Source organism: Solanum verrucosum, unplaced genomic scaffold (genome assembly GCF_900185275.1).
Source record: "Solanum verrucosum unplaced genomic scaffold, falcon-dt-bn FXZP01000077.1, whole genome shotgun sequence".
NCBI lineage: Eukaryota > Viridiplantae > Streptophyta > Magnoliopsida > Solanales > Solanaceae > Solanum > Solanum verrucosum.
Genome location: NW_026020046.1, coordinates 297,238 through 313,598, shown reverse-complemented (window position 1 = coordinate 313,598; position 16,361 = coordinate 297,238). Strand labels below are relative to the sequence as shown.

Below are 16,361 nucleotides of genomic sequence, written 5' to 3'. Positions count from 1 at the left end.
TAGCTCCCCAGCTAAGGCAAGAAACAGAGTTCCTCGCCGAACCTATTGGGCAGATCGCTGAGGCATTAGGTGAGCCCGACTTGGCTCGCCCATTGGCCTATTTCGGGTCACTTTTGGGCCTATTTGTGTAATAAGCCCTAGCACTATAAATAGGCGTCTTAGGGTTCATTTTTAAGAAGATTTGTTTTGTTGAAAATGGTTAAAAACCTAAACTCCTTGTGTGAGTGTTTGAAAGATTGGTAAAGTTTTTGTTGATTCTTGTTTAGAAACGGGGGTTGCTTGGGATATCGATTCCCTTGAGGTCTTCGTAAGAGTTAGGTGCTTCTTGTTGGATTAACGAGGTGAGGTGTTTGGGTTTTATATACCCTTAGGTTGCTCTTTCTTTCCTCTTTTTGTGTCTATCTATTTATCCGGATTTGGTACTTGTTAGAATCTAGATTGGAGGTTATTGGATTTAACACATCCTTTAGTTGCCAATTGTTTCTTATCTTGTGTCTCTTCTTCTATCTTTCATTTGTTTCCGCATCGATTGTGATTCCCCTTGTGAGAATTACATCATATCTAGGGCTATTTTGTATTAGAACTAATGTTTATTGTGCTATATTTTCAGGAAATGGATTTGGATGAGGTCGAGAGAGAGAGCTAGAATTCTGTAGAAGTGGCCACCCACGGAAGTGACCTACGGACCGTAGGTACAGTCACGGATCGTCGTTGGGCTGGCGTGGGATGAACCTCAGGGAAATCTGACCATGTGTGGAACTATGGAAGAGAGTGACGGACAGTAGGTCAACCCACAGGCCTTCCTGCACAACCGTCGATTGATTCAGAGATTTTGAGTTCCAGTACTTGAGGAAAAGTTCTAAGTGTGGAGCCATGAAAGGGGACCCACAGACAGTAAGTCAACCTACGGTTCGTCCTACAAGTCTGTTGTGTATATCTGGAAGATTGAAGGTTCCAGCTTCTGAGAAATTGTCTAAGTATTGAGCCATGGAAGGGACCTACGGACCGTAGGTCTGTCTACGGTATGTACGCCAGTCTCGTAGATCGAAGCGGCGTCCAGAAAAGTTTATTTCCTTATTTCATTCCTTTTTGTTTAGGACAAGTTTCTCTATTAATATGGTAGGTAAACCCTGTTTTTGGGGGTTAGACATTATTGTAAACTTTTAGTTCTTGGTATTTTCTTGGAAATTAACTTGCAAACTTCAGCAATTTGATTTCCGGATTTCGATTTATAAAGATTTTGGCTTTGAATTTCAATTGGAGATTACAGGTTTCTTCTACTCATTAAGTAAGTTCATGAGTTCTTCTTCTAAAAATATGAATTGTGTTCTTCCAAGTATGAGTAACTAAATCCACAACTAGGGTTGTGAGAACCATGAGCGATTAACAAAGTAGAAATAATAACTAAGTAATTCTTGAATAGTGTTGATGCATGTATTGGTAATTCTTTCGTTTAGAAGTCTTTTTAACGAGTGCGCGCGTTAGAACTCACCTTGTTGCTACTTGCCGGACCAAAAAGGTAGTTTATAAGAAAAGAATTATCAATAGAGATTTAGTGTGATACTATCTAATAGTCTAATGTCAATTGGTGCGAGGGTGAAAACTAAGCCATACATTGATGTGATGTCTAATCTGAGGTAAATGTAAGGTTTAGTAAATTATACACACGTAGTCGGACCAAGGTGCGGTGTGAAATTTCCTATTTGGCGGACCAAGCACTTAGGGATACCTAACTTACCACTTCGCATGTGATACACTAGGATAAGATTACTATTATTAGGATTACCGCATTAAGAGCTTATGGGGAACACATACACCCTAGTTTCTCTCTCTCATTGATAACAAAAAAGTTCGAATCTTGATCACTTGTTACTTAACAACAATCAAGTTATTTGTTTCACAAAACTCCTCCTCCCCTTTACTTACTTATCTCGGAAATAAGTTGATTAAACAAATATAATAGTGAGTTAAGTTTAAGTCTAAAACCATATTCCTCATGAGATCGACCTCAACCTACTAGTTGGGTGTTTTATTTGATAACGATCGCTTATACTTCTTTAGGGAGGTATAATTTGAGCGTATCAAATTTTGGCGCCGCTGTCGGGGAATTGGCTTTTAGATTAAGTTTAACTACATTATTGAACTTTAGTAATTATTTCCTAATTTTACATTTACTTTTGTTTTTGTTTCTACAGGTTTCTACTCTAGTGTATGCCAAGTACACGGAGTCGAGGCGAACCATTGACTCCATACAATCTAGAGTTGACCAAAACTTTGTGAAAGATGAATAATCAAGGGGTCCAAGTTAATCCAATCAGAGGAAATCTAGGTGATGGAGTTGAGTTGCAGCCTCCTGGGGTTGTTAATGAGCACGCTGAGGATTATGGTGGTAACCCACTAGGAGATGCATTGAGGGTACAAAATCTACCAGAACCAATGTTACGTGATAACTATAGGGTCGACTTCAATACCGTTGAATCCGAAGTACCTATTGTTCTACCTCTTTTTCCTCTGGGGGATACATTCGTGGTGACTAGCAGTTTGATGTAGATGGTTACAACGAGGGGTTTGTTTTCTGGTATGGCATTGGAGGATCCACATGGGCACATGGCCAAGTTGAGGAGTGTTTGCAAGAGTTGCGTGGGTCGACTGGAATTAGACATGGATGTCATAGGGTTGAGAGTATTCCCTCTATCTTTGACCGGTGATGTTTTGGTGTGGTTTTCTGAGCTCCCATATAAAACCATTCATACATGGTATCAATTGCACAAGGTGTTTATGGCCAAGTACTTTCCGTTGTCAAAGAAGCTGAACCACAAAGATAAACTCAACAACTTCGTGGCACTACCTAGAGAGTCTGTCAATAGTTCGTGGGATAGGTTAACTAAATTCATAAGAAGTGTTCCAAATCACCGCATTGATGATGAGTCACTAAAGGAATACTTCTACAGAGGTCAGGATGACAATAACAAGGATGTGCTTGATACTATCACTTGGGGTTCATATGGTGAGTGCACTTTTGAGCAGATCGCTGAGAAATTGGAGAAAATCTCTTGAAATAACAAAGCTTGGAGTACTAGAAAGTCAGAAACTGGGAAGAGCACGTTTGTAGTTCAATCTGTACCTAGTCAATATGCCGATGATATTCGTGAGGAGATGGCTCAGATGATGACCGAATTGGGGTTGGTGTTGAAGCATATAAGCGGAGGTGCCGAAAAAGTAAATGATGTGAATTATTTTACTAGAAACCCACCACCACCAGTTGAGGAATGCTACTATAAAGAGGATGTGTATTTGGTGAATGATCAGACGGGGGGTTTTCGAGCCAATACCCAAGGTTCCAACTGAGATAATTGGCGCCAAGGGAAAGGAAACCAAGGTTGGAACTATGGCAACTACAATCGAGAGGGTCAATATGTCCGGGATGGGAACTACAATCGCGAAAACAACTACAATCGGAACAACTATGGCAACAAAAATGATATGGTTGGTCCTTATGTTCCACCTATAAATCAGGAATCTGGTAATAGGGAAGCTGGGGGTAGTATGTCACGTATTGAGGATATGAGGCAGAAGATGATGAAGAGGTTAGATTCGACTGATGAGAATGTGAAGGAGATGCATAATGACTTGTCTGGTATTGATCAAAAAGTTGATGCCCATGTAGTGTCGATCAAGCAACTTGAGCAGCAGATGAATAAGTTGTCCACTATAGTAAACCTACGTCAGCCTGGCACACATCCTAGTAACACCATCCAAAATCCAAAGAATGATTGGCATTATATGGCAGTCACTACTCGAGGGGGTAAGCACACCATTGAACCACCTATGCCGTCTGAGGTTGAAATTGTGGTTCAGAAAGATGATGATGAGATTGAGGTTACTGGAGAGTCCAAGAATGCTACAGAGAAGGAAGCGAAAATAACCCAAAAAGATGTTCCCATGCCTAGACCTCCACCATTCCCACAGAGGTTGGTGAAGAAGAATGAAGAAGGAAAGTACCGCAGGTTTATCACTATGTTGAAACAACTTTCCATCAATGTTCCATTGATACAAGCTTTGGAGCAAATGCCTGGGTATGCTAAATTCATGAAAAATTTGGTGACTAAGAAGAGGGCCATGATTTTTGAAGATGATGATAGGTTGCAACATAGTAGTGCTATTGCTACTCGGTTACTTGTGCAGAAGAAAGAGGATCCTGATGCCTTCACTATTCCATATACCATCAGGTTGTTGCGTATTTCTAAGGCATTATGTGATTTGGGTGCTAGCATTAATCTGATGCCATTGTCTATTTACAAGAAGTTGGGTTTAGGGGCTCTAATACCGACTGCGATGCGATTGCTCATGGCCGATAAAACTGTGAAGAGGCACATTGGTGTTCTCCAAGATGTGCTTGTGAAAGTGTAGTCGTTTATTTTTCCTGTGGATTTTGTGATACTTGACTGTGAGATTTTGAGGTTCCCATCATCATAAGGAGACCATTCCTTGCTATTGGGCGCACCTTGGTCGATATGGAGAAAGGGCTGATGAAGGTTGGATTGAATAGTGAAGAGGTAACTTTTAATATCTATATGTCCATGAAGCAGGAAAGTGATCTCAAGTCAGTGTTCGTGGTGAATCATATTTTTGGTCAAGGGTCTGATGTGTCTATTGAAAAGCAGTTGGGTGTTGATGCACTTGCAGCGGTAATGATGAATTTTTAGGGTGATGGTATTGAAGATTATGATGAGTTAGTTGCCGCACTTGATAGGTTGAAATTTCATTTCAAACCAAAGAAATATGAGGTAGATATGAATAATCGTGACTCTCCACCCGTAAAACCGTATGTTAGAGAAGCTCTAAAATTGGAGCTTAAGGCTCTACCATCACATTTGAGGTATGTATTATTGGGGAGAGATGGTACTTTACCGGTCATCATTGCGGCTGATTTGAATGCGGAACAAGTTGAGGCTTTGGTTTCTGTGTTGAAGAGGTTCAAGAGGGCTATTGGGTGGACTATTGCAGACATTATTGGGATTTCTCCTGGCATATGTTCTCATAAAATCCAACTCATGCCGGATCACAAGCCTAGTATCGAGCACCAAAGAATACCAAATCCGCCTATGCAAGAGGTAGTGAAAAAGGAAATCAACAAGTGGTTGGATGCTGGAGTCATTTATCGCATTGCAGTTAGTAGTTGGGTTTGTCATGTTCAGTGTGTGCCCAAGAAAGGTGGGATTACTATGGTACCTAATGCGAAAAATGGCCATTCATGGATCAGACGCTGGACCGTCTTGCTGGTAAGGGTTGGTATTGTTTTCTTGATGGTTACTCGGGCTACAATCAGATCTCCATTGCTCCGGAAGACCAAGAGAAGACCACCTTCACTTGCCCTTATGGGATTTTCGCCTTCAAACGAATGCCATTTGGGTTGTGTAATGTTCCAATGACCTTCCAGCGTTGCATGATGTGGATATTTTTTCATATGGTGGAGGAAACTATTGAGGTATTTATGGATGATTTCTCTGTGGTAGGTGACTCATTTGATGGTTGTTTGGATCAGTTGGCCAAGGTACTTAAACGGTGTGAAGAGTGCAATCTTGTGCTGAATAGGGAAAAGTGCCACTTCATGGTGAAAGAGGGGATAGTTCTGAGTCATCGGATTTCTGAGAAAGGTATTGAGGTTGATAGAGCAAAAGTCGAGGTAATAGAAAAGCTTCCACCACCTATCTCGATTAAAGGTGTTAAAAGTTTTCTTGGGCATGCTGGCTTTTATAGGAGGTTTATCAAGGATTTCTCCAAAATTGCACATCCATTGTGCAAATTGCTCGAAAAGGAGTGTAAATTTGAGTTTGATGATGCTTGTCTGAGAGAATTTGGAGAGTTGAAAGAAAAGCTAGGTTCCGCATTTGTCATTATTTCACCGGATTGGGGGTAACCGTTTGAAATGATGTGTGATGCGAGTGGAGTGGCGCTTGGTGTGGTATTGGGACAGAGGCGAGAGAAGATTCCTCATCCTATTTACTATGCTAGCAAAGCTCTAAATGTGGCTCGAAAGAATATACAGTGACTGAATAGGAACTCCTTGTTGTGGTTTTCACATTTGAGAAATTTCGATCCTACTTGCTTGGTACTAAGGTCATAGTGCGTACTGACCATTCTGCATTGAGGTATTTGATGGCTAAGAAGGATGCAAAACCGAGGTTGATGAGATGGGTGTTGTTGCTGCAAGAGTTTGATTTTGTGTTGTAAGATAGAAAGGGGACAGAAAATCAAGTTGCCGATCATTTGTCCAGATTAGAGGAGGAAGCTATGCTCAAGCTAGGAATGTGGCTGAAATTAATGATGCGTTTCGAGATGAACATGTATTAGCTGCTTCTCATGATCTTATTCCTTAGTTCGTAGACTTTGCTAACTACTTGGCAAGTGATCTGGTTCCTTCGGATTTGTCTTTTCATCAAAGGAAAAAGTTTATGCATGATGTGAAGAAGTTCTTTTGGGATGAGCCTTATTTGTTCTGTATTTGTGTGATGGGATTATTCGTCGTTGTGTGCCCGAGGTTGAGATGATGAGTATACTAGAGGCGTGTCACTCTTCGCCTTTTGGTGGGCATCATAGTGGTATTCGGACTGCGCATACAATTTTGCAGTCTGGGTATTACTGGCCTACCATCCACCAAGATGCTCATGATTTTGCCAAGTCTTGTGATTGTTGACAAAGATAAGGAGGAATTTCAAAGAGGCAAGAGCTACCGATGAATCAGATATTGGTGATTGAGCTATTTGATGTATGGGGCATTGATTTTATGGGTCCATTTTTGAGTTCATATGGGATGAAGTATATTCTTGTTGTGGTTGATTATGTGTCAAAATGGGTGGAAGCAATTGCGCTTTCAAACAATGAAGGTAAAAGTGTCACCGCATTCCAGAAAAAGAATATATTCTCCAGATTTGGTACACCTAGGGCAATTATCAGCGATGGAGGTTCCCACTTTTGTAATAAGTTGTTCAAGGCGTTGCTAGAGAAATATGGAGTTCGCCACAATGTAGCCACTTCTTACCATCTGCAGTCTAGTGGGTAAGTTGAAGTGTCCAACAGAGAAATAAAGCAAATCCTTGCTAAGATTGTGAATGCAAATAGAACTGATTGGTCAAGGAGGCTTGATGATGCTCTATGGGCCTATCGCACCCCATTCAAGACTCCTATAGGTATCCCCCCCCCTACCAACCTGTATATGGGAAGTCTTGCCATTTGCCGGTAGAGCTAGAGCATAAGGCTATATGGGCGCTAAAGCAGTTGAATTTGGATTAGGGTGTCACATCGAGTTAAAGAGTGAATAACATGAATGAGCTTTTATGAGTTTCGCCTAAAAGCTTATGAAATTTTAGCCTTGTACAAGGAAAAGATGAAGAAATATCATGATCAAAAGATTGAAAAACACAAATTTGTTATGGGTGATCTATTGCTTTTATTCAATTGAAGGTTGCGCTTGTTTCCTGGCAAGCTCAAGTCCAAGTGGACCAGGTCATTCATAGTCACTCAAGTGTTCCCACATGGAGTGGTCGAGCTGGAGAACAAGGTTAAAGGTGAACGGGCAAAGGATCAAGGTCTACATGGGGAAAGGAGAGAGTGTGCAAGAAGTGGTTGAGGCCTACTACCTTGATGAAGTCTGAGAAATCAAGGGGTCTACGTCGTGCCGCGATGTTAAATCAAGCGTTGCTTGGGAGGCAACCCAAGATGTACAATCTAGCCAACTATAGGTTTTTCTTTTCGATTTAGGAGTTTTCTTTGTTTATTTGAATTTCTGTTATCTTTTAGATAGGTGTTTTATTTTTGTATTAGTGTTGGCTAGATATAGCATAGGGTCCGTGTCTAAAAAGTGTCCAGAAAATGTAAAAAGAAAGGCCTAACGGTTTCTATATATGCAGGGATGAAATGCCAAATCTATAGAAAAAAGGTTGTGCAGAGGTCTACGAACCCCATCGATGGTCTATGGTTCCATCCACGGATCGTGAATTGTGAATACAATTCTGTTGATCCCTTGATTCTGCTCTCTCTTAAGATTTATCCATGATTTAACGGCTATTATTGGCGTACTTCTCAAACTTGGATTTCATAATTTGAGGGTTGTCAATGACGTATTTCTCAAACTAGGATGATTTTCCCTTGATCTTCATAATTCGAGGGCCGTTAGTGACATATTTCTCGAATTAAGATGATTTGGATTTGATTTATTCATAAATATTCCATGAATTTGCGCAATATTTGAGATTTTAATATCTTTATAAATATTCCATGAATTTGTGGTGGAATTTTTTAGATGTCTTTTCAAAGGAATATAGTACCCATTATATAGGCATGGACTAGGGTTAAAGGTTGAGTAGCTGATGTTTGCGTAATCAAGACACAACTTCCAATGCAAGTGTCTACGAACGTACAATAGTTTAGTAACCCAACCAAGGGTTGGGATCGTTCCCACAGTGAGTGGTTTTGAGAATTAATAGAAAAATAAAACTAAGTTCTAATTAGTCATAGTTAAAGATATTATCGATTAAAAACATTATAAATCAAAGGGGGTTATACAAGCGTCAATTAACAGTGGGGTTTTTTTTTACAAGTAAGCAAAAACAACAAAAATACAAAAAGTACTAATCAGGGAGACGTGATTCTTGGGATGTGAAAGGAATACGGGATAAATGAGATTATTGGGTACATGCTTTTGGTAGAGAATTCATAGAATAATTGTGACTAGGCTAGACTTTAAGGGGGATAAGCTCTCTCTCGAACAACTTACCCCGTTTCAAGTGGGTTTCTCTCGAACACCCTCTTGCAGCATAAAGAACAGCCTCCTCCTTAGCCCACTCACTCTCTCGAGCTGAGTGTGCGGGAATGAGACTAGGGTTCACTCTCTCGAGCTGAACCTCATGTCGACCGACTCCCACCGGCCATTAATTTAGTAGTCTTAGTTTTACATCTATCTCTCTCGCAAGCCAAAAACACATATATGAAATTATATTCGCAACTATAATATCATTAAGTTCATCCACAACTACTACATGAAATCACATTTAAACTATGATTAAACTATCAGCAAGCAAGACTCAATAACTAATCTAACCCATATTCACAAAATCACACCTCAAGAATTGAGGTTTTAGCTAGACATGTAAACAGATAGAAATTTATACCAAAATGAGTTTGCATTCAAATGGGTATGAAGATTTAAGTCTTGATACAAGCAAAGATTGAAGAATCCAAAAGACCCAAACCCAAATTCTTGGAGATGAAACCCTTTGAATCTTCAAGTTCTTCAAAACCCTCTCCAAACTTAAAACTCAAAAATAAAAGCTAAAAATTTATGATAGAACTATGTAAAATTCGATATATAAAAATCTGATACTAAACAAGTATTTATAGATTTTAAAGATTTGTGCTGTAGTGGATTGCTTGGCGACATTAGTCGGAATCGTCGATCAACTCAGCGATTCGCCCTTTGGTGTAGTTCATCACCGTCTTGCGTTAGCCTTCAACATCTTCGTGTTTTAGATCATTAGGTGATCTAGTACTGCTTCACGAAACTGCTCGGCGACACGCCGACTGCTCCTTTTCACCGCCGATTTGATCCTTTCATTCAGGGCTCAACACAGTGGAACAAAAGGCTGGGTGAGATTATTTGGCGACACGCTGAATGGCTTCGACGATCCACAAATCTTCATTTCTCCGTTCTTTCAGCTTTCTTTGTTCCTTTTTGCTCAATTTTGTCCATGCCTTTGTCTCCAAGTCTAAATACCTGAAACTTCAGGTATTTTATCAGTTTTTGAGACAAAACATGCATTTGAGGACACTAAACTTATTAAAACATAGCCCCAAATGAGTCTAATTTGTGGACTCATGAACACCCCCAACTTAAACTTTTGCTTGTCCTCAAGTAAAACTCAAGTTCATTAGTTCAAAAAGGATGTCTCAAACAGTGCTACACAAGATTCAATCATGAATGCACACAACAAGACTCAATTTACTTATGCAAAGATCAAATGTGCACTCAAAGATTCAAGTTGTGACTCACCACTATAAAAAAATCTCGTGTTCACAATACTTGCTTCAAATGCAAGTTCAAGCTCAAATATAGTGTTGAAATGCCCCACATAAAGAATGATTCCATTTTCATACACAATGAGTTAATCATTTAAAAGTTCCGGAATTAGATGCAACGCTCACACTCAAAAAGAAGAACACAATGCATGCTTTCACCCATAGGCTTGCCCATATTTTCCAATCAGCGTTTGTTTCAGCTCACTCAAGATCACTAAGATCTTTTAAGGCTTGTAACGGGGCTGAGTGCAAAGGTATGGTCATTTAGGCTCAGTGACTTTTGTCCTTATGAAATGTGGTGCTCTCAACACTTACTTTCCTTTACCTTCATCGTTTTCATTAGTGAATCATAAGTCATCATATTATTCACTTCTCATGGATTGTTTGGAACCCCATTTCTTTGGTACTTTATTCCACAACTTTCTTTTTCATTCTTTTTCTTTTTCTTTCTTCTTTCTCTCCTTTTTATTTATAAGGAAGGGTTCCATTTTTCTCAACACCATGGATTAAAGGAGACTTTCCTTGCACTTTTTGACTTGCCCTTATCTTTCACCACACCCCCAACTTAGGCTTTTACCCTAAGTTGGCTATTCAACCAACCACAACTTCATGAGGATTATGGGTGATCGATAAAGAGAGGTCATTGTTTTCATAAAGTTTCTTTCAAAGAAAGGTAAGGCTCAAGGGGTGTTCAAAAACGGTTAACACACTCACAAGGTAGGTCACAAAAGACGTTTATGTTAAATTGGCTCACACTCTTAGAAGTTGCCTAAGATCATGTCTAGAGAAAGCCTTACTTAGTCAACCGGACTAACGGGGCAAATTCTAGGATCCATCTGCATGGTTCAAGGTAAGCTCATCACATAAGGCATCGACACTAAAGTCAAACAAGACTCCACACTTTTGCTACTGTGCAACGGTCATCACAAGAGACTCGATTCGACAATAGGCTAGTCACAACGAGATGCAAAGAGTTCACATAAGCTCATTTGGCAACTTCATTTGGCCTCATCGTAGCCGTACATTCATATTCGTTCGATTGCAAGCACTATTCAAGTCATCGGTATTGATCGAAACTGAGACTCAAATTTACCAAGGAACAACCATATTCTAGTGCATACAAGAGGTGGCAAAAATTTGTGAATTTTTTTCTAAAGGGTCAAAATCATTTTTCAATCAAAACAAAAAGGAGCCATAAGCTCAAACATCCACAAAAACGTAGTACAAACGCAAAATTTTTGCCTAAACACCAAAAAAACAATCAAAATGATAATTCACCGATAGCACAACAAAGGTGGGCCTCACCCCACCACAAGTAAAAACATTTGTCCTCAAATGCAAATAAGATTATCCAAAATTTAAAAATAACGAAAGACAGAGAGTGGGGTAAAGAGGGAATCATGTCTAAGAAGTCACTCAATTTGTCTGGGCATCAATGCCCGATGTGTCAACCTGGAATTTGATAACGGTCCCCGGAGCCTCTTCAAAAGATTCAGCGGTAGCTGACTTACTAAGATTGTCCAAGTCATGAGCTGCCAGAAAAGAGTGGATAGCTGTGAAGAATCCACGTCTCCATGAAGGAATAGTGGGGTCTCGGGGATTTGTTCTCTTGCTTGCACTGGGCTTCTTGCCCTCATTATCCATTTTGGGAGGATCTATTGCCTTTCTATTTTTCCTTAAATTTTTCGCTCTTGTTTGTCGGGGTGGCATATCTCTTCCAGCTACTTTCGGTCTAGCCATTTTTGCAAAGCTTTTGAGATAAAGTTAGAAAGTATTCAGAAAAAAAAACAAGGCCGTTCAATTTCAGAATCACTTCGCCGAACCATTTGGCGAAGAGCTCAGCTACTTAGGCGGTGCACCGAGTGTAATGCACAGAGATTACAAGGGTGCGGACAAAAGGCGAATAAGAAGTCTTCCGGTGAGACGCCGAATGCATTCAGCGACATCCTGCTTCTCGTCGAAAATTACAAAATTCAACATCATATTTAACATTAAATTAACGACAAGATGAGGATGTTAGGTGAACCGCCGACCAGTTTGGTGAGCTCGACTTAACTCACCAACTGGCTCAACGTGCCTAGTTTCAACCCATCTTCTTGAATTCAACCCCGCAACCCCCGAAAACAAAATCAAAGCATGCAATAGCTAAATTAAGCTCATACCTGATGATACTTATGCGCAACCCATAATTTTTATCCACTATAAGGCACAATTTTTAGGAATCAACTTTTTAATTCAGTAAAGTTGATATTATCGAATCAATGCAGGCAAACACAAAATTCTAATCCTATCAGCGAGGACCAACACACATCATAAAAGTAATGTTATTGCATTTGCGTAAAATTATTGATAAAAGGACTAGGACTCAGAAACCAACCTTAGATGCCGATTAAAATGCTAATGAGATGCTAGGCGGCAACGCAATCCAAGTCCGAGCACAATTCAACAACTAAAATACTCTAAAAGTGCAAGGAATATAGAAACTAAAGTGCATGTGTGAATTTGGGTATATAAAAAGTGAGGGAAAGTGAATGAGATTGAAGCTTTTTAAACCTTTGACTTGCAAGACCGTCCAGTTTTCACCCACTCGGCAACATGATTCAAGCTCGCTGATTTACTCAGCGAACCGCCGAATGTTTATTTTCCTCGCCAAATTTTACAGGACTTCCAGTTAATGTGGGGGTCCCAACGACAGTCTCCATCGAGATCACCGACAAAGTCGGCGATGCACCAATAATTTCCTAAGTTCACCGAGTTTTACAGACTCCAATTTGAAGATATCTTGAGTCAAACAGCGGATAAGGTCGGGTTCGTTGACATCTTCGGCGACGCGTCGACTGGACCTGTTGCTCGCCACCATACACTTTTTTGAGCACTTTCCACACTTCGACTTGTACAAATAACACACCATTATTTTACCAATATGTAAAAATAAAACGATAAGAGGTTTTGGGTTGCCTCCCAAACAACACTTTAGTTAACGTCGCGGCACGACACAAGTCTACCTTAAAACCTCACTCTTGGGGTTAGCCATAGTATCACTAGGCAAACCCCCTTGTTGTCTCGGGTTGAGGTGAGACGAGATATGGCCCATTTGGGCCTCTAACTGCTTGATTGAAGCTGAATGGAAGGTGACTGTCTGACTAAGGGTAGACACATCTTCTTTCATGCCTTTTAACATTTTGTCAGACCCTTCAACTTTGTTGAGGATACGTGAGAGTATATCCTCAAACCTACCACCTTCCGAATCCTTGGGCTTCTGGCGCTCATGGGGAGGCACATATCTATCATTCTCCCCATCCTTCCAAGTTGGATTACGATCCCTCCATTCACGATCTCTATCATTCCAACCTTCGTCTCTAGCCCAACCTTGGTTACCACCCTGCCTTGGGTAGTTTGAATGATAGACCCCACCTTGGTTATCTAGAAAATTTACCTCCTCGTTATACAAGGCTTCAAACTTCATCTCTTCAGGATTTGCACACCCGACCCCCACGACGTTGACACTACGGGCGCCAGCCTCCATGACATTTTTGGATAAAATGTCAAGCTGCATCATGATCTTGGCCATGTTTTGGTCTCTCTCATGGTCTTTTTCAATCTTCTCCTTAGATAGTTTGAAGGTGAGATGAGAGACTTGGTCCTCGCGAGTGTACCACGCTCTATTGATGGTTGTCATCACATCTAGAATGGGCTGCTATTGCATATGGTTGTTGCATCAAGCCTTCAGGCGACAATTGGTCAGTAACCCCTTCGTTTACTGAGTCCAAACTCCAGTAAAAGTACTGAAGCAGCACGTTATCAGGCAGACCATGGGTTGGGCATTGAAACACCGACTTTTTGAACCGTAACCAAGTTTCGTGCAGAGGCTTTCCTTCTTGATGCTTAAAGCTTTAAATGCTATCCCGAAGGGTCATCATCTTCGATGGAAGGAAAAATTACACTTGGAATGCGGTTACCAATTCCTCCCATGAAGTGATGGATTCAGCGGCAACTCGGTGAGACATTTTCATGCCTCTCCCATCAACGAGAAAGGGAATAACCTTAAACAGACTGACTCCTGAGAGATAGTTTTGAATGAGAATGGTCCGCATACATCTATAAAATTTCAAATATGTTCGTGAGGATCCTCGTGAGCCAAGCCGCTAAAAAGTCCCTTTAGTTGCAAGAGTTGCAACATAGTGCTCGTTATGTGGAACAATGCATTTCCCTCGGCTGGAGGTAAGCGGATGGCTCCAATACCTCCCAAGATATGGGGGCCATTGATGTTAGGCTTTTGGACATCGTTGAGATTTCTGATGTCGTCTAGGTGGCCTACCTGTCTACCGTTGCGCCTACCATTAACACTCATGCTTCCTGAAATCTTTACGCAAGTAAAACAAAACAAAACCAAAATTAAGTAAGTAAACTACAACTAAGAAAGAACAAAAATTCTATTAAGCTAAGAATTCTCAAGTAACACCACTCCTCGGCAGGGAAGCCATTTTGATATTTGCGTAATCAAGACACAACATCCAATGCAAGTGTCTACGATCATACAATGGTTTAGTAACTCAACCAAAGGTTGGAAGAACCACATGGAGTGGTTTGGAGAATTAATAGAAAAATAAAACGAAGTTCTAATTCGTCATAGTTAAAGATATTATCGATTAAAAACATTATAAATCAAAGGGGGTGGCGCAAACTTCAATTAACAATGGGGGTTTTGTCACAAGTAAGCAAAAACAACAAAAATACAAAAAGTACTAATAAGGGAGACGGGATTCTTGGGATGTGATAGGAATACGGGATAAATGAGATTATTAGGTACATGCTTTTGATAGAGAATTCACAGAATAATTGTGACTAGGCTAGACTTTAAGGGGGATAAGCTCTCTCTCGAGCAACTTACCCTGCTTCAAGTGGGTTTTTCTCGAACACCCTCTTATCGCATGAAGAACAATCTCCGCCTTAGCACACTCACTCTCCTAAGTTGAGTGTGCGCGAATGAGACTAGGGTTCACTCTCTTGAGCTGAACCTTATGTCGACCCACTCCCACCGGCCATCATTTTAGTAGTCTTAGTTTTACGACCTTTCTCTCTCGCTAGCTGAAAACACATATGTGAAATCGTATTTGCAACTACAATCTCATTAAGTTCATCCACAACTACCAAATGAAATCACATTTAAACTACGATTAAACTATCAGCAAGCAAGACCCAATAACTAATCTAACCCATATTCACAAAATCACACCCCAAGAATTACGGTTTTAGCTAGACATGTAAAAGAGATAGAAATTTATACCAAAATGAGTTTGCATTCAAATGGGTATGAAGATTTATGTCTTGATACAAGCTAAGATTGAAGGATCCAAAAGACCCAAGCCCAAATTCTTGGAGATGTAACCCTTTGAATCTTCAAGTTTGTCAAAACCCTCTCCAAACTTAGAACTCAAAAATAAAAGCTAAAAATTTATGATAGAACTATGTAAAATTCGATATATAAAATTATGATACTAAACAAGTATTTATAGATTTTAAATATTTGTGCTGCAGCGGATCACTCGGCGACATTAGTCGGAATCGCCGATCAACTCAGTGATTCACCCTTTGGTGTAGTTCACTGTCGTCTTGCATTAGCCTTTAGCATCGTCGTGTTTTGGATCATTAGGCGACCTAGTACTGCTTTGCGGAACTGATTGGCGACACGTCGACTACTCTTTTTCACCATCGATTTGATCCTTTCCTTCAGGGCTCAACACACTGGAACAAAAGGCAAGGTGAGATCATTTGGCGACACGCCGAATGGCTTTGATGATCTGCAGATCTTCATTTCTCCATTTTTGCAGCTTCCTTTGTTCCTTTTTGCTCAATTGTGTCCATACCTTTGTCTCCAAGTCTAAATACCTGAAACTTAAGGTATTTTATTAGGTTTTGAGACAAAACATGCATTTGAGGACACTAAACCTATTAAAACATAGCCCCAAATGAGTCCAATTTGTGGACTCATCAGTAGCCTCCAAGAATCCTTATTAAAATTGAACACACCTTGTAAAGTCCCAACTTGAATTGAACATGTTTTGTAGAGTCTCATAAAATTTCAATGTCTACAAATGGCCCTTGCTTCAAGGCTTGTCGTAGTGTAGACATGTTGAAACTCAAAGACGAGGCTTGAAGTACTCATTCTTCAACCTTTGGGGTTTTGTGACATCAAATTTGTGAGAGAAGAGATGAAGCAAAGATTTGGTCCCACTGGCGTGCCAATTTGTTTGCAACAAAATTTTAAAGGGACATAAAAATAAATT

At 40.2% G+C, this 16,361-nt stretch overlaps 1 protein-coding gene across 1 annotated transcript; it reads left to right on the top strand.

Moving 5' to 3' along the window:
- Positions 1 to 3,156: 3,156 nt before the first annotated feature.
- LOC125821804 (uncharacterized) lies at positions 3,157 to 4,410 on the top strand. The gene is made up of 2 exons (XM_049501168.1): positions 3,157 to 3,337; positions 3,668 to 4,410. Exons 1-2 carry the CDS (start codon positions 3,157 to 3,159, stop codon positions 4,408 to 4,410), a joined length of 924 nt encoding a protein of 307 aa, XP_049357125.1.
- Positions 4,411 to 16,361: the final 11,951 nt, after the last annotated feature.

Coding starts and splice junctions, on each gene's coding strand:
- LOC125821804 (XM_049501168.1), top strand. CDS start 3,157: ATGGCTCAGATGATGACCGAATTGGGGTTGGTGTTGAAGCATATAAGC. Junction 3,338..3,667: donor TTTTCGAGCCAATACCCAAG/GTTCCAACTGAG, acceptor ATGCCCATGTAG/TGTCGATCAAGCAACTTGAG.